At 46.4% G+C, this 23,389-nt stretch overlaps 1 protein-coding gene across 10 annotated transcripts in view; it reads right to left on the bottom strand.

Moving 5' to 3' along the window:
• The window catches only part of birc6 (baculoviral IAP repeat containing 6), an 83,085-nt gene that overhangs the window by 1,632 nt on the left and 58,064 nt on the right, over positions 1-23,389 (bottom strand). For 9 of the 10 annotated variants that reach the window (XM_034551992.1, XM_034551997.1, XM_034551998.1 and 6 more), the window contains exons 65-72: positions 14,062-14,287; positions 13,022-13,167; positions 11,908-12,018; positions 11,079-11,296; positions 8,532-8,693; positions 7,179-7,256; positions 5,761-5,949; positions 883-1,017 (exon numbers count right to left, since the gene is read on the bottom strand). In XM_034551992.1, the coding sequence (XP_034407883.1) occupies positions 883-1,017; positions 5,761-5,949; positions 7,179-7,256; positions 8,532-8,693; positions 11,079-11,296; positions 11,908-12,018; positions 13,022-13,167; positions 14,062-14,287 (1,265 nt within the window). The remainder of the gene's footprint in view (positions 1-882; positions 1,018-5,760; positions 5,950-7,178; positions 7,257-8,531; positions 8,694-11,078; positions 11,297-11,907; positions 12,019-13,021; positions 13,168-14,061; positions 14,288-23,389) is intronic. The other variant, XM_034552000.1, reaches the window with a different exon arrangement.

The raw sequence follows: 23,389 nt of genomic DNA, 5'->3' as shown, positions 1-23,389 counted from the left end.
CTCTCAGTACTTTGACTTTCAGCTCTAAACCCACTGAAGATTTAAATCTTTAAGAAAGTCTCTTTTTTTTTTTAATGGTTACAATTTCCTTGAACAGCTGCATTTGTTCAACTATTTTTAGCTGCAGATTAACCCACATGTCAAGGCAGCAGGGGCGTAGGATGCGGGTTAGAGGCACACTAACAGAGTACAGATGAATATGCATCAATAGCCTTCAGCCTGACAGCGGATAGCCTACTAGCTTAAAAGGCTAACGTCATGCCGCTCTCATCCCGTCTCTCTTCATGTGCGTGTTATGCGCTGGGAACGTGACATAAGGCGGAGTTGTAGTGGATTTTATATATACTTGCCCATGTAAATAAGAAAGTCTATGTTTTAAATGAATACATAAAGAAAGATATTATGAAGACTATTCGGAGGAATGTGTATTGAAGAAAGCGTATGAGAAGGTATGATTACTGTATTATTATTGTAACTAATGTTGATTGCAAGATGTTTTATGGTCATCTAACTATAGGATGACTCGGGTATGAATGAAATGTATTGATTATGAGACGTAGTAGGCTTCGCTTCGCGATCATAAAAAAACTGCTGTTTCCAGGCGGAAGAAGCTTTTATTTTGAAGCCATCTTATTTTGAAGAGTCTTCCGAACACCCGAAGTGAGAAACAGCTGCAACAGACAGGAACTACTGGCTGCTCTCAGCCAATGGGCTGTCGGCCCGGCCGGACCATGTATGCATGTGCTGATGATTCTCGTTCGTTAATTAAATACTGTTTATTATGCATCTCTGGAGGAGCTCCAGATCCTTTTGAACCTCCCCTGCGGCTAGCCCATTGTTAGGGTTGAGAGGCGGGCTCAACGCGCTCCGGGGGGGCGTTACCTTGAGAGCAGCGGCGTGGTGGGACATGGTGCGGCCCACCCGCTTGTCGCTGCTGTACTGCTGGATGTCGGCGATCCACTCCTCACACTGAGACATGATCTCCGTCCGCTTCAGGTAGAAATGTTTGTGGATCACCTGCAAACACACACAAGTATAGAGCGAGTTAATAATACATTGTATTTATTCAAAATGAGTCAACACGTCTTGAGGTTGGGACATTTATAGCCCGACAAGTCTTCACAAGTTAATTATAGCTCGTTTATTTTAGGCTTGTTTTATGCTCCTGTTAATATTACACACCATCAGTATCGGTTGCTTCTCAAAACTTTGCGTCGGTACACAAATCCAGACACATCTGGAAGATTTAGGAAAAGATTTGGTGTGTGCCATTCCCATGTTCAACCCGAATGCAACAAATACAGGATATATATTATTAAGATCTGCGTGTATTTGCTGTAAAAATATATATATTTATAAGAAGAAAAAATCCTAGTTTCAAAATGCTCCCATCTTGTCCGATGATGTTGATCCGTTTCCCAACAACTGTTCAGCAGCTGTGTGGACATGAGCTGCTTATTGGGCTCGTGTCTCCGTTCACCCTCTACAACGTGAAGCGTCCTCTAAAAGAAGAGATGGACTGAGCAGCTTTAGTCCTTCTGGTGTCAACCATCTAGACCCGGGTCCCCTCCAGTCGACCTCCCAGTAACAGTCACGGGGGCCATCGGTATGCTGGCTAATGGAGTGCATTAGTTATGATGGGGCTGCCGAGGGGTTGGGGACCACTTTAATCTCTCTTCCTTCCTCATCTCCCTCTCTTCATCCTTACATGCAGTGAGGTGGGTGACAGTCCCCAGCTAATGTGTGGTAAACACGGTTAGATCCAGAGTCGGCGTACAACCCATGACCAGAGACATGACAGAAGCCAACGCCTGACCTTATGCGCTTCAAAAAAAAGGGGCGTGTCCCAGCAGCAGTTTAACGTTTGGTCTTTGGACGTCCGTCACAAAAGGGAAGGAAGCTCTATACACAAATGAGCTCTCAGAAAAAGTCTTCACGCACACTGTACATCGGTACATGCGAGTACAGTCAGCTCACATGCACGAGATCAGGCTTAAAGACCAAAAAGGGAAGTTTCATTGGCAAAACTCAAGAGCCGGTTCATTTGTGTCTCCAGCAACTCGATGGAGTCCTGGGTTCTGCAGAGCTCCAGGTAAACGTAAGGTGTCTTTTAAGACTTGAAACTAGAGATTGAGACCATAAACTCATGTTTACAATGTTTACTGAGGGAATACATCAAGAGAAGTAGAGTCATTTATATAGACTTCTATACAACCAGAGGAGTCGCCCCCTGGTGGTCAGGAGAGAGAATGCAGCTATAACACATGAAGCATAGACTTCTATACAACCAGAGGAGTCGCCCCCTGGTGGTCAGGAGAGGGAATGCAGCTTCAACACATGAAGCATAGACTTCTATACAACCAGAGGAGTCGCCCCCTGGTGGTCAGGAGAGGGAATGCAGCTTCAACACATGAAGCATAGACTTCTATACAACCAGAGGAGTCGCCCCCTGGTGGTCAGGAGAGAGAATGCAGCTATAACACATGAAGCATAGACTTCTATACAACCAGAGGAGTCGCCCCCTGGTGGTCTGTAGAGAGAATGCAGTTTTAACACATGAAGCATAGACTTCTATACAACCAGAGGAGTCGCCCCCTGGTTGTCAGGAGAGAGAATGCAGTTTTAACACATGAAGCATAGACTTCTATCCAACCAGAGGAGTCGCCCCCTGGTGGTCAGGAGAGAGAATGCAGCTATAACACATGAAGCATAGACTTCTATACAACCAGAGGAGTCGCCCCCTGGTGGTCTGTAGAGAGAATGCAGTTTTAACACATGAAGCATAGACTTCTATACAACCAGAGGAGTCGCCCCCTGGTTGTCAGGAGAGAGAATGCAGTTTTAACACATGAAGCATAGACTTCTATACAACCAGAGGAGTCGCCCCCTGGTGGTCAGGAGAGGGAATGCAGCTTCAACACATGAAGCATAGACTTCTATACAACCAGAGGAGTCGCCCCCTGGTGGTCAGGAGAGAGAATGCAGCTTCAACACATGAAGCATAGACTTCTATACAACCAGAGGAGTCGCCCCCTGGTGGTCAGGAGAGAGAATGCAGCTATAACACATGAAGCATAGACTTCTATACAACCAGAGGAGTCGCCCCCTGGTGGTCAGGAGAGAGAATGCAGCTTTAAGGCACTTCAATACTGGCTTTACTTTTCGGAAGGGAAGGTTGCGCTAGTCTACAAATAAAATAAATAAATAAAAAGAGCTTCAGAAAAATAGATCCAAAAATGAGGCCATGCATGAAGAAGGTATAGCCGTTAAGATGTTATGAGTTAACATCTTATGAGTTAACATCTCCATCACCACTGTCTTCAAAACCTCTCCTCCCAAACAGAAATCAGCTGACATGAACAACAGTGTCTTTACAGTTGGAACTAATGAAGTGAAATTAAAAGGCAATTCAGTCTGATTACTTATATTGTCTTCTGTAGAGAATTTACCAAAGCACTTAGCACTCTTGAGTGGATAACAGATGTTAAAATATGTGATATAATTTCCAGAAATGTCAGGAGCGGTGTGAATGTAATAGTATAACTATCAAAAAAAGGAATAAAACTGAAAATCAATTCCAGAAATAAAAGATACTTCCTACACAGCTTCATGTCACACTGCCACAAAGACGACATGACCTACGCATTTGATTTATTACTCATTTAACAAGCACGTGTTCACACTACGATACACAACACCAACACTAGTTTAAGTTGTTGTCCTCACATTGGGACGCAATATTTTGTACCCCTCCTTCATGGAAACATCACGCAAAAGCATTTGAGAAAACGTAGACATACAATTAGAGCCACGACCTTGACTTGAATTAAATGGAGTAGAATGTGTCTAAATAGTTATCTGCAAGGAGACTCCGGCCATTGCTCACGGCCGCGTGTCCTTCCCTCTTAGTCCGTGTCGGTCTCAGCCGAGGACGATGAAGTGCTAAAAGGCCGGAGGTGAGAAGAGCACACGGGGCTCTCTCACCAAGCTTAATTGAATCTCTGGGGTGGCGTTGCCACGTCCTCCTTAATATCTCTCGGGCCGCCGGTTCATTTCACAGACGTGACGTCATGGATCCAGTTGTTACTTCTTTATTTATTTCCAGCACTGCAAAGGGACGATAGACTTGAACCATTTCACCTTCAAATCCCACAGAAATACAAGCAGCACCGGCTGCAGACACCAGAGTAATTCACCTCGCAAAATCTCCCACAATGCAACTGTAAACCCGTGGTTCGGCGCCATCCTCTGATGAATGTGATTAATCAACATAAATTACATTTTTAATTATCCAAAACATTAGCCAGATATCCCCGATCACAGCGTTGCCTCAGAGGGCTTTACAGCCTTTACGACATCCTGTCCCTGAATCGGATGACGAGCCGCCATCTTGTTTTCCTCACAGCTACTAACTCAATGTTTTTTCCTACAGAAAACTAATAAAGCTCAGGTTTTTGCTAAAAACATGTCTCATTTGAGAGACTCGTTCATAGAAAGTAATTTACATATTGATCAGAGAAACAACACTCACATTTTAATTTAAAAAAAGAAGCAGTAAACCCAAATCCAAGCCTTCACAGACCGATGCACAGTTCCATGTCTTCCTCATGCAATCCTGTGGAGATGATTGGATCTCTGTTGTTGCTCTCCCTCGGCTCGCCCCCCTCTCTCTCTCTCTCTCTCCTCTCCCTCGTTCCTCTTACTTGACATTTCTGAATGAAGCGGCTCTGGATGAGCAGGTTGAACGATTGTCATCCGTCTCACCACGGAGCCTTTAAAGGATCACATTATATGGACAAGCTGAGGAAGAGGAGAGGCCAACCTCCAGACCATGTGATCTACCGAGGGGAATTTATGGTGAGCCGGCGTGGCCCGACAACCCTCAGGGCGGACGGGCTGCTTCTCATCCCTCGTTTGGGTTTTTTCTGGACCGAAATCAGGGGAAACATGTCCAGAAAGACGTCGGGAATTCGGCTAATGCATCATGGGAATAATTCTGTATCTCACTGGAACTTTGTATTCCAAGTGGGGGAGAAAAGAAAAACCTTGTGAAAACTCGTCACGTGTATTTGTGGGAAATCATCATAATCTACAAATACCTTCTTGAGTTATTAAAAAGTGTTTCGTAAGGTCTACAGTGATCTTTGAGGACCAAATTCTACTCCAAGTGGATGTTTGTTCTCTCGCGTCATCTTTCCTCTCCCGATCAAGAAATAATGTGTTCATATTGTAACGTTAAAGTTAAAATATGGATCTGCAGGGTTTCTAATAACAGGTTTTTTATTCCCCCGAGTACAAAACACAACGGTCTACGTTTCGGTGGTTTCCTCATAATCTGCCGCGTTCCAAGAAGAGAGAATGACCAGCCTGAGTTCCCAGAATGCACTTTGTTTCTCCGCATCTCTGCAGCAGATCAAGAAGTATTGCTACATGTTAGCTTTTGTTAGCTTCGAGGCCCTTTCACGCGTACGCATGAGGGGTCATTGTGGAAGGAAGGAAGTATAAAACACATCCAGCAGTGGTTTTGCTTTTCGAGGGAATTCACAGAACACATTTCATCACTTTTAAGTCCTGTTGAGGTTCTAATCTCTGAAGATTAAGTCAGTTCATGTCGATTCGGAAAGAATTTACAAACTTGTGTTTCATCCAGTCAGATTTTGTCCAGTCTGAAAAGTGCAGCCCGTAATAACGGCACCTGGAGGGTGTTGATGAGCATCAAAGCCACCTTGTAAAGCCAACAGAAGACGCTGCGCTCCCTACCTCTTTGAAGCATGGCGAGGGGTTGCGCATCTGCTCCAGCATGGCCCATTTGACGGTGGCCTGCCGGATGTTGCCGTCGTATTCCCGTGAGCTCTGGGTGCCACTGGGAGTCCCGCGGGAACGTTCATAGCCCGGCTCGTTGAAGTACGGCTCAGCCACCAGGATGAGGGACTGCACCGACACCAGCACCTACAGCAGGGGGAGTCAGGGAGGAGCAGAATCATGTGAGCAACGGTTTCAGGATCCATCTTCACTTCAATAATATAGAACGATGGTATGTTTCACCACATTCTTTCCCCGTGGTTGGGTTTAATCCTGTTCTTGGCAATGCTGGACCTTTAGAAGAGAGTCTAATAAAAGCCAGGAATATTGTGGACCATTCTAAATATCTTTTAATACATCTGTATGAATGCCGTGGCCGTCCTCCTGCATCATTCTGTCCCTAAACATCTCGGGCTCGGAGGCCTGCCTGCTGGAGCTGGACCACGTGCTCCATCTGGATATCAATGACCTTCAACTGTTGTTCTGTCCATCTTAAACTGGTTTTAAGAGGCGATATCCACCTCGGTTGATGACCACTTGATCCCTGCCTACTCCCCCGTCTCCCTCCCCTCCCTTATTGTCCATCATTGATCCACAGCATGCTGACTGGAATGATAATCAATGGACTTTCCAACCTGGCAAACGAGGGAATTATAAAAAGATGGAGGAGGTGCACGTTTCTGAGAGCGAACGACCCAACACTGCTGTGTGTGTGTGTGTGTGTGTGTGTCTTCATGTGTGTGTTTGTGCACCACGTTGGGATACCCAGGAGCCCTCAATGCACAAATCAGAAGACCAGACACTCAAGGCTTTAGACCGAGGACACACAGATCATCAAAGCTGGAGCGCGACTACAAATGAGCAGAATGTAGACATATTGGCTTCTGGTGTCAAACCATAAATATCTGTAAGTGCACAAAAAGGTAAACATTTGCTTCTTTGAGGCAGAGCATGAGCTCCTTCTTTTGAAAAGCCAGCCTCAACATCTCCACATGCATTCAAAGCCTCACAGTGTTTCCAACTGTGTGTCCTACAATGAAATAATGTTAAGTGTGTTGGGTTTGTCTGACAAATACAATCTAAAGAAAGATAACACAAATAAAACAAGACAGATCTGGACTCAACGTGGACTTCAAGATGAGCGATGCGTGTCAGCAGGCGTATCTTCAAGTGTTGAATGAAACCGGTTTGATGAACACCTACACACCGTCGCCAAAGCAACGCAGTAACGGGGCTTTAAAGGGATCCCTCATGGCGGCTGATGACAAGCCCATTAACACAGAGCCCCTGGCGGCGCAATGACAGGCCAGAGATGAACTGGAGGCTCACGCCACGGCCCCGTTGATCCGCCCAGACGTGATGGATCCTCAACTCACCTGTAAAAAGCTGGAGGTCTGCGGGTTCCATTTCTCCTCTGGTCTGCCGTGCCACGTGTTGAGGATACTTAAACATACCTGATTGACACAGACGAAAAAGAACAGTTCGTGGTTCAACAAGGAGCATCTAAATAATGAGGCTCGGGGACGGCTCCATCCATAGTTGGACTGCAATCGATCGCAAGCTTTGAGATTACGCAGTTCCTTTATGTTCCTGTTCAATTGATACCCCCCTTTGTCTGCTCTTGAGATGTTCTCATTATTGATTTGTCTGTTAAACAGCTTGAAGCTGCTTCACATCACTGAACAAACAGATCTAAGCTGTTATAAGCATCTAGCTTCTCATCCCTCATCAGGTATTTATCACAGCAGCTGTTATTGAAACATGTGGACCGTCAGCAGCTGCCTAATGAGGTGCGCCAGGTAGGCTGAGCATAGGCACCTTGACCAACTCCTGGATGGAAGGGAAGCCAGGACCAGAGAGAGAGAGAGAGAGAGAGAGAGAGAGAGAGAGAGAGAGAGAGAGAGAGAGAGAGAGAGAGAGAGAGAGAGAGAGAGAGAGGGAGGGAGAGAGAGGAGAGAAAGAGAGAGAGGGAGAGACAGAGAGAGAGAAAGAGAAAGGGAGAAAGGGAGAAAGGGAGAAAGAGAAAGAGAAAGAGAAAGAGAAAGAGAAAGAGAAAGAGAAAGAGAAAGAGAAAGAGAGAGAGAAAGAGAAAGAGAAAGAGAGAAGAGAGAAGAGAAAGAGAGAGAGAGAGAGGGGGAGAGAGAGAGAGAGAGAGGAATACAGATTCTAAGATGTCTGGAGAAAACCTCCAAATGTCAAGTTTCATTCAAAAGTGGACGCCAGACATCTGGTCTTCAGACCCACCGGGTCGGTTTGACACTTCCACGCCATGTTGGCTTCTTGATGTTGTTGTTCTGAAGCTCTCACCAGACCGTCAGTGGAGATCAGCCCTCTCAACCCTGGGTCGTCACCACATGTTTCAGCCATGTCAAGTTGCTTCAGGCAATACTTTGCAAAGTGTTTCTTATGATACAAATGTGTAAAAACCTTCATTTTCACCTGTTCTTAAGTCAGACACACAAAACCATTTAGATCTGAAACATCAGAATCTCCTCTTCTCACTCGCCTCTCTTAAAATCATACATAATAAAAAGACTTTAAATGATTATTAAACCACAATGTTGCTCAAATTAAACAGTAGGTGAAGCATTAGCCGCTATCACTGAAAGGAGAAGGTGGTGCTGATGAACAGGACGCGTTTATTCTAGAAGACCAAGGTTTAAAAAGGTTAAAAAAAGGATTAAATCCTCCATCTTTTTGACATTTAATTGATTTAAAGATCAACTCACTTTTCCATCATTGTAGAGGTTAGGGTTGAAGCGCACGCTGTGTCCACCGGTGGTCTCCAGGTTGACCAGAGGGGGGGAGTTGGGATAGTCTTGGGGAAAGTACACATCGAACTCAAAGCAGCCATTGGCATACGGGGTGTCGGCTGGACCGGTGATGAGAACCTGTCGAACAAAGAGGAAGGCTTTAGAAAAACACACACACACACACACACACACACACACACACACACACACAAAATATCATGGGGAAATGGTGCCACTTTACCACAACAATGTAATTAACAACAAGACTAAAGGGTGGAATGAGCACAGAGAAAGAGACCAGTACTCAAGGCTCATTTCAAGAAAAGAAAAAAACAATTTACTAAAAAGGAGATTAGCTCATTACACAAGCACTTAACGCTGTTAGAAGGACCTGAATACATATGTGAACATAAACTAAACAAAAGCAGATTAATAAAGTCTTCGTAAGCCTCGAGAAGATGCAAAAGAACAATTAGGACCAATACACAGACTGGCTGAAGAAGCCCAGACCAGGACCGGCTGATCATCACTGGGCCGGAGGGTCAAGGAGCATCAGGGAACAATGTGTCCCTATGAAACCAGCTGCAGGCTGCTACACTCAGTCAATACACACTGAACTCAAAGTAATCTGCCTATTCGTTTAAAGTCCTCTCCTCTAAAGCTCCCAAGTGTTATTCTCTGAAACACCAAAAGCTAAATCTACGAAACAAATCTAATCTGATCTGATCTAAATAATACGGATTTTACACTTCTGGAAAGCAGTCGTGGGGACAATTATCTCATCTTCTGTCATGACAATAAAGAAGAAGCAGTAGAAATACAACATTAGCATCCGGGTTTCATTTTGTTGCTGTGAAACCCGCCGTGGTCTGTGGTTTTGCCAGAGACGCCTTTGTTGGCATCGTCCAAAGACATCGGGGCTGCGGTCTGAACACGTCCTCACAAAAGCTCGGAAGGCCTTTGAACAACCCCGAAAGGGCCGACGCGTCAACAGACGCCAATTTAGAGTCATCAATTGGCTTTGCACTGAGGGAGGAAGCTGGAGAACCTGGAGGGTACCAAACCCACACATTTTGAGTACATTTTGACCCAACCAGTCATCTGTTGTGATGAAGACTACAATAAGAGGTGGAGGCCTTTGAAGACACACTGTTGGTTCTCATGTCAGGACTCTGGGGTACAACGATGCACTGACCCTTCACAGACCACGACATGTCCACCTCATTAGCCACAGTCCCTTTCTGCAGATGCTGCTCCTCAGGCTCTCCTCGCGCTGGTTGGTTTTTATGGAACATGTTTGCACGGCTATGACAAGGACGCTTGGCTACGGGCAAATATCGCTCCTATTATAATCCCACTTTGTGATTGTTCTCATTACCTTTGGTGCTTCAAGGTCTTTGTTGATAGTTAAAACAAAAGGGATGATTGTGTCTACATTTTATGGCCAATCAATCAGAATGAGACACACACACACACACACACTATAAAAGAGCTGTTATTGTATTACACTGATGTGTTCATCTGCCGCCTCTCTTTAGAGTTCTTTTGCCTGAACTGAGCCAAACAGATGAGGATTTTGACATTTAGCAAAGGAGACTTTGCCATTAAATCAACTGGTTATTTATTAAATGTGCTCCATCTATACTGGGTTCTCAAACCAGTGGAACGGCCAAACACCACAAGACACGGTACCACACGTCACGTTCACGGTACCACGCGTCACGTTCACGGTACCATTCGTCGAGGCGGTCCACGTTCACGGTACCACGCGGTCCACATTCACGGTACCACGCGTCGAGGCGGTCCACGTTCACTGTACCACGCGGTCCACATTCACGGTACCACGCGTCGAGGCGGTCCACGTTCACGGTACCACGTGTCACGTTCACGGTACCACGCGTCACGTTCACGGTACCACGCGTCGAGGCGGTCCACGTTCACGGTACCACGCGTCGAGGCGGTCTACGTTCACGGTACCACGCGTCGAGGCGGTCTACGTTCACGGTACCACGCGTCACGTTCACGGTACCACGCGTCGAGGCGGTCTACGTTCACGGTACCACGCGTCACGTTCACGGTACCACGCGTCGAGGCGGTCCACGTTCACGGTACCACGCGTCGAGGCGGTCCACGTTCACGGTACCACGCGTCACGTTCACGGTACCACGCGTCGAGGCGGTCCACGTTCACGGTACCACGCGTCACGTTCACGGTACCACGCGTCACGTTCACGGTACCACGCGTCACGTTCACGGTACCACGCATTCGTCGAGGCGGTCCACGTTCACGGTACCACGCGTCGAGGCGGTCCACGTTCACGGTACCACGCGTCACGTTCACGGTACCACGCGTCGAGGCGGTCCACGTTCACGGTACCACGCGTCACGTTCACGGTACCACGCGTCACGTTCACGGTACCACGCGTCACGTTCACGGTACCACGCATTCGTCGAGGCGGTCCACGTTCACGGTACCACGCGTCGAGGCGGTCCACGTTCACGGAACCACGCGTTGGTCCTTTACCTTCATGATGTCCAGTCTCTCCTCATCGCAGCGGACGAAGACACTGGAAGAGGATGACAGGGGCAAAGAGGTGGACAGGGTGACGGCCTCCTGGGCGAGGCGGCGGGACCGGGCCGCGCTGTTGGTGTCGCTGGCGTTCTTCACCTGAGACATGTAGTGGTAGTTGACCTTGAACATGACCTTCCCATCCTCGTCCTCCGTGACCATTTCAAAGGTGTCTGGAAAGAGATCGAGAGAGGAATGTTAGCCAGAGAGGAGCCATCGTCACTGCCTGTAAACACTGTAAGTAACATGCATCATATTGGCCATGATTAAGTGGAAGTATTGACTGGGTGTTTATGCTTTTTGGATTGAAAGAAATCCTCCTTTTACTTTTAATTGAATTGTATCAAGAAGCCAAGCAGAGTTTTGTTGACATATTTGTCATTGGCACAAAGATGCATAGCTTCAATGCTGCAGCTACTCAGCTTGCTAAAACAAGGTCATATTTCTGAAATAATTTTTTTTTAAATCTCTATCTTTTTGATTTATAATAATTATTTAGAATAATTATTTCTTTCAAAATGTTTTTTTTTAAGTACTAATTACGTGTAATTACGTGACATCACTTCAGACATCGAGACATGTCAAAAGTGTTGTAATGAGTCGTGACGCGGCTGAGTGGAGAGAGACGGACAAGAGGATGGGAATCTGGACCTTCCAGAGTTCTGGCATGAGGGCATTGTGGATCGCATCAAGACAGGAGACACAACAGAGTGTGTGTGTAATAGATAATACAAAATGCACTTCTACAGTAAATGTACACACACACACACACGAGCAAACTCACCGAACTGCAGCTTCTTCATGGCAGCTACGTATTTCTCTTCTAGAGAGCGTAGAATGAACAGGGGCTTCGGCCGACATGACACCTTCCTCGAAGACTCCACCTGCTTCCTCTCTGTAAGGAGGCGGGTTTGGGAGACAAGACGAGAGTGAAAGAGAGAGTAAGCGAGGAAGCTTTGGAGCGGATTCCCTCGGGAAAATCTATCAGAAAGTCATCTTTGTGTCTATTCAAGGCTCTTTTAAACCAGGGGTCATTAACAGGCGGACCGCAGTCCAGACCCGGAACCAGAAGAGAGTATCTGGACTCTATGTTCATTCTTCACAAGAGCAATAGGTTCTATAACTATCACAGTTTAGCACTTATCTTTACAACTCAACAGTTTCAATATTATAAACTAAAGGTCCACTAACGAGTGTATTCAGAAGCTCGTTCAGTTCGCATAAGAAGGTCCATATGTACTCTACTCAGTCTATACTGTCCGGCTCTCTCAGGTGTTCCTTAAAGCCTCTGGACTAATTACATGACTATAGATCTGTCAAGGCCTTTATCATAGTGACATGACACTCATCTTTATCCCTTTACCCACACGCACACTTGCAGCACATCTAATGGCGTCACCCTCCGTGAGGGATGGCTGTTTGTGTGGATCGAACATAGAAATTGTCTGAAGGGAGCTGGGAGAGGTGGGCGGGTGGGGGGTGATTAGTATAATGTAGAGTGGGGAGGTGTGACGCTTCATCATGCGGCACCCATTTTAGAGATGGAGCTGTTTTATTAAGGTGGGGGCATCCAGTAATGAGTATGAATGTCTCCTTAAAACAACCATTCAGGAGAAGAAAGTTGTTTCTTTGACCAACTAATAAGTTGCACGTACAAATGTCGGTAGAAGAGTGATCTAGTAAATCCTCCAGTGTCTGCTCTTCTTTCAATGTAGAGATATCCCCACTTCTGATAGAACTGATACCATTGCAGAGATGTTTGTGTGATATATAAACTACAAACGCACCTTACATGAAACTGGGTGAATGAATAGATGTTAATAGGTTGTTTTCAGGCTGTGATTTAAACACAGTAACCAATGCATACACCTTAAATCCGCTGTGTGTTCCATACGTACCCTGGTTGGCCTGCCGGAGGCTGGTGGTAGCAGCATAGACGATCTCAGCTGTCCTCTGGATGTCAGGCACCAGCAGAGTCAGACCTTCGGGCTCTGGATCCGAGCTATCTGGCTTCACCACACCTTTGCTTTTATCTTTCTTTGACCTGAAACACACACACGGACAGACCATCGTCGTAATGTAATCCGGTGACGTTGGACAACTCGTTGCAAAAGGCAAAGCCAAGTATTCTTTAGCAGTATTCTTTGGCGATTACGTCGCTTGTTAATTTGATTTAATTAATGCTCCCGACACGAGGGCCAGAGTCAAAGTGGGCCGCTGAATTGAGAATCCTAATTCCTGTAGGTCACAGACCCATGAAGCAGGAGGATGTTTATGACGGGTGACATGGCAGATTCTCTTTGTTTAGACGTCTTCTGAAGGTGGGACAAGCCATTAACAAGACTAATCTGTTTTCTTTGACACCCCATGGTAAGGCACTTAGCTCAGGCCCCTCAGCTGGCCCCCACCCTCCTGGTTCGGATCGGTCCCGACTGTCTTTTGGACTCGAGTGCAGGAGACAGGATGAGACGAGAGTGGCCGAGACAATCCCAATGATTGGCCATTTGCCCTCCGGCTCTTCCTCCATGAAAGCTTCAGATTGAGTACACGTTTCAGCTTTCCTGCATTTGCATATTAGATTCTTACAGTACGACTAAACTGTTATAATAAAACAGAGGACACGTGTGTGGACATCCTCGGACCACCTCCAGAAGAAGCTCAGTTACTGAACAGCAATGTGTCCTTGGCGCCTCTTTGGGTGCATTTTAATGCCAAGCCTGACCACGGCTGCTGATGGAAAGACTCCCAGGTGGGCGTATTGCAGAGAGGACGATGAATGATACTGGAGCGGTGGTGCCATGTCAGGGCCAAAGGTTCAGCCCAGCAGATGAGATAATTAGAGGTATGTGTAGGCGTATACCTGTAAGTTAAGTCCAGGTGAAAAACAGAAGTTTCTCCATTAATCACCATTAAGTTATTTGGATTTCGACCGTCTCACCTGAGGCGATTGGTGTACGTGTCCACACACGTCTTCATCTTGGCCAGCAGCATCCCGACGGAGGTCTGCCCCTCAGAGTGTTCTTCGTCGTCCTCCTCCTCCTCATCCTGCCCCGGGTCTCCAGAGAGAGGCAGCAGCAGAGGAACCAGGGCCGTGCAGGTGGAAATGGCCCGGAGCAGCTCCAGCAGCGCCCGGTACAACGGCACGTGACGGGCCATGTCCAGAACTGCAGAGACGAGAAGGACGGAACATGTTAGAGCTCCAAGGACAGAGGAACAAAAAGGCCTTTTCTCAAACAGATCCCGTAGCACACTGTAGATTATTGACATGATCAGGACGTTCATAATCAAACAGTAGCTTCTGGGGGGGAAAAAAAATATATATATATATAGAAACTACAAAACTGGCCGAAGGAAAGTGGAAAATATGGAAAGGTCAAAAAAAAAAGTAAAGTGCTTGACAGTAAAGTGGGTTTCTTGCACCTAACTAAGCATCCACAAGTTAGTTATTCTAATCACTCTTCCCCAAACACCAAGTAGCAATAAGGAGTTTTAAGAGATATTAATGCAAGACTGTGATGCATTGTGGTCCAGACCTTCAAAACTGACCACAGAAATCACACTTTGTTTAAACATTTTAAGGTTTAAAAGGCTTAAAAAGACAACGTTGAGCATCTTTATTACGCCTCATTCCAAGGAAATGGTTGCAAAAAATAAATGAATTGCATGTTTTGTGTAAATTCTAGTGTGTGTGTGTGTGTCTGACAGTCAGTCGTTTCTAAATGTACAGACCCAAGCTGACAGCTCCCACTCGTCACCACAAGTGAAGCCTGAACCAACAGGACGTGTGAGGCCCTGCAGCCGAGTCGCAGGTTGAGTGAAGGTTCATGCTCGCTGGCACCAAACACTTTGATAAAGGAATAATAAAAATCACTCTTCAAGATTTCTATTCCTTCTTTTGCAACACACACGACTTGAGTGTAGTTTTTGAGTACACATCTGACATGATGCTTACAGAGGGATTAAAAAAGAAGGGTTTTAAATCACCATCCGAAGAACCGATTCTGAGAGCCAAACACCACTTTGACGAGAGCATCATGGGGGTCTCCATCTGTCGACTGGTTGGACCGCGAATTATGTTTCTCACTGTCTGGGGAGGCGGAGTTAAGTCTTAAAAACATTTCCCTTCAATGTATGATTCATTTATTTATTCATGGTTATTTATAAATGTGTGGTTTGGGGGTCATTGTGAAGGCGTTGTTATTCTTTTTGGGCATCACATTGTGTGCCTATTGATCTGTTGAGATGGTAAAAACTCAGATGAGATGTCAAAGTATCATTGAGGTCATGAGGATTCTTCCTATGGGGACAACGAACAATTCGGAAAAACCAACAATTCCAGTCCAGACAAAAACGATGGTCTGAATGTCTCGAAAAATCTGTGCAAATATGAACGTTATGATTTTTTTTTAAAAAGGAGAAGCCATTTGAGGTATAACTTATTCAGCATTCTCACGAGCCAACAAAGACGGAGGAGCGAGTCAGACAGTTCTGGAGCTTATTTATGGAGCCAAGGTGGTCCAAACACTCGAGTGCTCCAGCTTAACGTTCAAACAATCGAAATGTGGGCCGATAAGTCTGTAAAAGAATCCACGTTCATCATTTAATTACCCAGCATGCATTAGTTTTATGTAGAAGTAATGTGACACACGTCTGGTCTGCATCACACTGGTGTTCTGGTTTCAGGAGAGTTGAGGGTGTGAAGGGCAAGTCAATCAAATGCATGAGTACCTTTCTTCAGAGAGAACCGCATGGGAGAGGCCCCCAGTGGTTTGGAATGACTACCACGAAGGACTCGATTGTAGATTATAGGCCACATTTCTTTAGGTGGAGATGTGTTAACCAATTCAAATTCATTTATGTCCTCTGCGTGGCGCTCAAACACACTCACAGCTGATGGACAATGTTTCCCTGATGTCAAATATTGGATATGAAGACGTTTTTTTGTTGCCGTTGTTTACATTCAGTTTGTTGTTTGTCATGTTTTTACTCGGTGTGATGATGCAAGCCTCAATCCAGGCCCTGCATCCCTTTGTCTGGGGGAAGGGAGTCAGAGGTCTGGGATCACTTCATCTACAGAGGACTAGTTGCCCCCGGACTAGTTGCCCCCGGACTAGTTGCCTTGCCCCCAGACTACTTGCCCCCGGACTAGTTGCCTTGCCCCCGGACTAGTTGCCCTGCCCTCAGACTACTTGCCCTGCCCCCCGGACTAGTTGCCTTGCCCCCCGGACTAGTTGCCTTGCCCCCCGGACTAGTTGCCTTGCCCCCGGACTAGTTGCCATGCCCTCAGACTACTTGCCCCCGGACTAGTTGCCCTGCCCCCCGGACTAGTTGCCCTGCCCCCCGGACTAGTTGCCTTGCCCCCGGACTAGTTGCCTTGCCCCCCGGACTAGTTGCCTTGCCCCCGGACTAGTTGCCATGCCCTCAGACTACTTGCCCCCGGACTAGTTGCCCTGCCCCCCGGACTAGTTGCCCTGCCCCCCGGACTAGTTGCCTTGCCCCCGGACTAGTTGCCTTGCCCCCGGACTAGTTGCCATGCCCCCGGACTAGTTGCCATGCCCCCGGACTAGTTGCCATGCCCCCGGACTAGTTGCCCTGCCCCCGGACTAGTTGCCTTGGCCCCCGGACTAGTTGACCTGCCCCCGGACTAGTTGCCTTGCCCCCGGACTAGTTGCCTTGGCCCCCGGACTAGTTGACCTGCCCCCGGACTAGTTGCCTTGCCCCCCGGACTAGTTGCCCTCAGACGACAATGATGCACGATATGAATATGGTCATTCTAACCGTGTGTCATCACGTTGCACATCCAGAGCAGACGATTGCCTCCGTTAACAACTTGGTTAACGAGCCGGGTCGACCTGCATCAGTCAATACAGAGGACATTAATAATGTGCAACCTGTGGCAAATTAACGCTGCAGTGACGGAACGGAACAAACCGTAAACGAACACAAAGACCACAAAACGATGTGCTGGACGGACCCGCTACAAAGTAGCTTACGCGTTGTCGATGTCTATTATTTAATAAGTCCAGCTAACGGAAAACAACAAGCACAGAGACGCGACGAAGCAACAACATTTTGGGCAAATGTTATCCGAGAAAATGGATCACTGCAGCCATGTTTTTAAGGTTGGCCTTCAGCAGCAGCTGAACAGAAGCCAAGCCAACGAGGGTCTGTTGGGACGGCGACGTCAGCATCAACATGCAAGATCCTGTTCTGCCGTTTGGGCTTCCACGTGCTCGTCTGGAAGACTTTTACATTTATATTGAAATTCACAGCTCCCTACTGTCCTCGTCCGAGCATCTGTAACAACGCTGACCTCCAAGGGCTGTAATCTGCTCTGCAATCCTTTAACCGGTGTCATTACTATTTGTAATTCTCTGAATAAATGTCAGCATTTAAAGAATGACGTGCAATTCTTGAGCAATCTTTATTGTAGTCAGATTTATATAAAATCAAAGTGAATATATTGCATTTCAAGATATCCCAAAACTATGGCAATACACTTCTATGCATTCGTGGTATTTTCTTTTTTACCATACGATCCAAATACTTCACTGGCTGTGAAAATAATGGAGTTTCAAACTACAAAAAACCATCAACCTGGTTGTTGGTCTCTGTGTGAACATAACAATAAAATGCTAAATAGACTGTACTTGTACATCTCTTTTCTAGTCTTCCAACCACTCAAAGCTCTTTAACACCCATTCACACACTGATGGGAGGGGCTACCATGCAAGGCCCCTCTTGCCCATCAGGACTAACTAACATTGCCCAAGGACTCATCGACATGGACTAGCAGAGCCGGGGATCGAACCACCGACCCTGCTCGAGAACTTAACCAGTCGCCCGCAAAACAAACGGTTGTCACTCACCAAAATAAACTGGAATACATGACTACTGCAACTCTACCCTGTAAATAAATAATTATACAACTCATTGACCCTTTGGAGTCAATCCCCATAGAATAGAGGTTGAATGAGCCTCAAGGGACCATTTCCTGAACTGCAGCTTCCCGTTTCACCCTACATGCTCACATTTACATGCAATTCAAGAAACTCCATCACCCACTGGAAGCATGGACTGTGACACAGTGCACAGAGTAAGGAGAGACAAATCAAAGCCTGATCTCAAAGCAGAAAGAGGCTGGACATCCATCACACCTGCGGCCGCCACAGAGCTACGAACAGCTAGCCTCCGTCGCTGTGATTTAGGGCCTTCTGGGGGCCGTATAGATGGGTGCTGCGAGTAGCCGTGTTGGATGCTCCGGCTGATTAATAGTTAATGGAGGAGCGCTCCCGTTCTGCCATGAGTTAGCATGGCATATGCAAGGAAAGCTGGAAATAAAAGGCGCGACTGTTGGATTTTAATGTCTCCCCGTTGGCCCCCGTAGCCTCCCCTGCTGTCCAATCAATTGCCTCGCCCAAATAGTGTGTCAGGAAGTTGCATTTAAAATCCAGTCGTGAATCATCCAGAAATACACACAACCACTCATATACATATATACTGTGTATACTAACAGGCAGAATCTAAGATCAAGCTCTGGGTTTAGATGTCAAGATGTCCTCTAAGTCCACACAAAGAGCAACGCACCGAGGTGTGCTGCAGCCCCCAGGTGGCTCAAACTAGTACACTAGTTCAACTCAATTCAGTTTAATTTATTTTATATAGCCCAATAGCACAAATCTGTACACACTAGTGGGGTCAAAGGGGCTCGTTAGGCTACGAACGGATTACTTTTAGTGCTTGAAATCGCACAAATCAAATCACTGTACCACCACTGGAGAAAAGTATTAATAAGTCAAAATATAAATGTCTTTTAGAAATGTACGTCTTCTTTAACCCAACGAGTACAGAAGAAGCATCCCATTAAGGATAAACGTATGGATTTCCTAGCTAAAATGCCCCCTCGGATACAGCCCCCGTCACCGGTGTTACATCAGTTAACAACATCCTCCGCTTGAGATGCTACGTTTTGTATGCAGGAAGAGCCTCGTCTGACTCGGTGGTGCTGCTCAAGGGCACAACGTCGCGTTTGTCTAGTAAATCACCATAAACCAAGATGTTCTACAAGATAGTTCAGTGTTGCAAGCCTACAGGCTACAAATATGAAAACCAATAGATTCAAATCAATAGAAGACACAAATGGTAATAACATGATTATACACGTCGGTTTACAGACGTGAACGATTCTGCCGAGCTCAGCATGATACTGAAAGGTGAAACAATAGGGGGTCAAGGTGAGGAGGGGGTCTGATTAGAGGGTGGCACACTTTTATGTCACCCCATGGCAGGAATGGTGTTGCATCAGGACCGATTTAAAACCATTAGAAACACATTTCTATTCACGTGGAAAGAAATGTTGACCAAACCAACACATTTATATTTTACAAATAATAAAACACAATATCTCTGCTCATATGTTTTTAAAGAAGTGTTATTTCTGAAATGCTACATTTGTTTTGTTATTTAGCTAAACTGAATCAATGTCTGCATCTCACTACTCGCATTTTATTTTTTTTAACTGCATTGCAACTTGTATTTTATTTCTCGCTTTTTGACCATTTTTAAATGTTTTGATGAACGTCCTTAATTGTTTTTAAATCTTTGTTTTCTTGTGCATTATGTTTTGATGCTTTTAATGGTTGTGTGTGAAGCACTTTGAATTGCCTTGTTGAAATGTGCGATACAAATAAACTTGCTTTGCCCAACATTTACACCAATAGTAAAATATCTGTGATAAGACTCAATGAATCTAGTATAAAAATAGCAGCCTGGAAAGTGGCTTCTAGCTTTGAGAATTCAAAGGGCGAGACGCAGACCGGTGTGAGCTCAATGGAAACTGACCCTGAAGAAGGCAGATTTGGAAAAGGCTTGCGCAACACATTTGAATCAGGATAACAGAAAATATTTAACTTAAAATGTTTTCCTAGACTAACCCATTAGTTACTTTTGCCACCTGACAATTATATATGGTATAAATGTATGGTCTTGGTGGCTCAATAAGAACAACAGGTTATTAATCAAGTGGCTTTTCTACATGCGTGTCCCGTCTAATAAAAAGTTTATATCCCATTCGACTGCACTGCTCACCTGTACGAGGACAACCTCATCATCGGTGTTCGAACATGGAGACCGATGATCAACCCCACTGCCACCAAACAAAGAAATTCTAATTAACACCGAAGCCCCGTCACCCACTGCGACGCCTCCTCCTCGTCCAAGTTAATGCTCATCCTACCTCGATTTCCCTTGTGAAGATGCAAAGATTCCCCTAATTACAGCCGACAGAGTGACGTTTGGTATTTACCGTTTAGGAATGGACGCTTCTGTGCCGTTAATTACTGCGACGTGAAAACAAGCATCCGCGTTTGTGAGGAAAACAACCACCGGTTTTCAGGTTTATGTTCCAAAAGGCTACAGACGTGATTGGATGCAATGTAAAACACAGATGAAGCTCTTCCTCCTCCAAGTGGACCGACACTAATCATTTCAGGGCTCGTAACTCCGTTTCTAATGAGGCCGGCTGCGATGCACAGAGGCTCGCTGGTGGAGGACGAGCACACTTCATCATTTCCTTTCATTAGCTGCGACGGTGAAGGGAAAATAAGAACGGTGTTCATGAAGCGTGTCAACGCTTCCTCGCACTCTGCAATCATTCAGCTAGACTCAAGAAACGGATAAATATGACATGAGCATATGACGCCACACAGGTGTTTTAACCCCGTCAACACCGGGGGTGGCGGCCATATGCTCCAACGGCGTGTTCACTTTCAGCGCACTAGAGATTACAGCTTATATAGTCAGTATTTTATGTTTTATGTCTTATGTTGGAGGAGACCACAGGAATGCTCATGTTGCTCCATATCGACGTGTTAATATGCAACTCCATGCTGTGGGTTTGTCCGCTGCTTTTCTATTAATTTTTTTAATTTATATATATATATATATATATATATATATATATATATATATAAGGAGGAAAGGAGAGAAGGAGGGAAGAGAGAAAGAGGAAAGGAGGAAAGAGGGAAGGAGAGAAGGGGGAAAGGAGGAAGGGGGAAAGGACGCAAGGAGAGAAGGAGAGAAGCGAAAGAGGGAAGGAGAGAAAGAGGCAAGGAGAGAAGGAGGGAAGGAGAGAAGGAGGCAAGGAGAGCTGTTTTTTCTATTTTTCATCGGGCCACATAAAACCCACATGCTCTCGTTTACAGCAGTGGTCAATACCAACAGGGATAGAATAACATTCAGCGAGGTAACCACGGCGATTCAACTCTCGGTGCGTGGGCTCGGTCCGTGGCTCCCCAGAAGGGAGCGGGGCATTGAGCGGGCGGGGCATTGAGCGGGCGGGGCATTGAGCGGGCGAGTCACACCGAGCTGGCGGCTGAACACTCCGACTCAAGCTCACGGCTCCACAGCGTCCGGCCTTCTCGACCCCGTCGAGGGCAACGCAGCGACAACACGCGCCTCAGTGGACACTGCAGATAATGTGCATCAAAGTGAGACTCTGTGGAACAACCAGAAGAAAGGGGCCTGAAGCGCCGTGCTGGGTTTTTGTGCACATGGAATCTCTTCATGAACCAAGGACTGACGACAAAAGAAAAGCCGAAAGATGCGTCTCTTCTCTTTGAAACCAGTTAATGTGACCTCAAATGTGACCTTTTAGACAACACAAAGGAGTTCTGACTCACCATAGTGATCATCATTTATTTTGGAAGAGTTAGGCTGTCCAAGCTAAGCGGCGCTGAGCTTCACTGACTGGCCGATAACCAGCTGCTGAGAGATGGGGAGCGTTTTGTTGGTTGGACCCTCAACAAAGAGTCTAAAGAGGACTCACAGAAGAGGTGACGTGTACATGCAGCATGGAGCTCCTCCCTGGTCGGGAGAATGGGAGAAAGATGAGCAGCTTTCCTTCATCTTTTTACTGACTGCTCTACGAGCTCTGAGGTCCACAGAAACTATCGACGTGCCTGCTGACACATGTTCAACTATTCAATCTATTCATGCACCCGACCTTTGATCTATGCAGCAAACGGCAAAACAAGCTGCCCATCATTCGTAAACAAGTGAATACATGTGGGCTTTGAAAGCAGCGTTGTGGCGGTCAGGTGTCTCTACCTCAGAGCTGAAATGAGACCCAATGAGGGGATGACTGCAGTGACGGAGCCTTTTCATGGAGGAGGAGCATCACAGCTCAATGAAGCGTTACAAACACAGGAGATTCAGCCGGGGGCTCGATGGATATCGGTAACCCAAAACAAACATGTACACACACACACACACACACACACACACACACACATAATGTAACCATTAACCTGGACAAAATATTTGCAACGGTAGTATCCCTGAAATCATACAAATTACTGCTGACCTGCTGACCTGTTGACCTGCTGACCTGCTGACCTGTCCTACAGTTAACCACTCAGCGTGGAGCTGATGGAACAAACCAGAAGGAACTACACTGGCTGCCCACTAAGATACAAGATGGAGTTTCAGGAAGCAGAGGAGCATTAGGATATACAAAAGGAAAGTTAAGGCAAAGGAGGCGCAGTGACAGACAGCTCGGCAGGCGTCAGTCTTTGTGTCAGACACATCTCTGACAGACATCTTCACTCTGCTGGTCCTTTGTCTTCCACCCAACCTCAAGCGCTCTCTACCCCCCCACAGGTCTGACAGAGCAACGGGCTGAACTCACCTCCTTTCTGGCTTTGTCTTTTTGAGTGTTGTTTAGGTGGTAGCTGTGTGTGTGTGTGTGTGTGTGTGTGTGTGTGTGTGTGTGTGTGTGTGTGTGTGTTCAACCAGCCCCCGCAGCAGGGGGAGAGGAGGAGACAACCAAAAGCATGAGCAATGTTGTCTTCAATTGTCTCTCTCTCCCTCTCTCTCTTCAATGTTGTTTCCACCTCCCTCTCCCCCTCTCTCATGTTGTTTCCACCTCTCTCTCTCTCTCTCACCCTCCCTCCCTCTCTCTCTCTCCTCTCTCTCTCTCTCCAATGTTGTTTCCACCTCCCTCTCCCCCTCTCTCTCTCTCCAATGTTGTTTCCACCTCCCTCTCCCCCTCTCTCTCTCCAATGTTGTTTCCACCTCCCTCTCCCCCTCTCTCTCTCTCCAATGTTGTTTCCACCTCCCTCTCCCCCTCTCTCTCTCTCCAATGTTGTTTCCACCTCCCTCTCCCCCTCTCTCTCTCCAATGTTGTTTCCACCTCCCTCTCCCCCCTCTCCCCTCTCTCTCCCTCTCTCTCCTCCCCTCCCACTCATTCTTATGCTCCTTCTTCTCCT

Source organism: Cyclopterus lumpus, chromosome 15 (assembly GCF_009769545.1).
Source record: "Cyclopterus lumpus isolate fCycLum1 chromosome 15, fCycLum1.pri, whole genome shotgun sequence".
NCBI lineage: Eukaryota > Metazoa > Chordata > Actinopteri > Perciformes > Cyclopteridae > Cyclopterus > Cyclopterus lumpus.
This window is presented reverse-complemented; position numbering and strand designations above follow the sequence as displayed.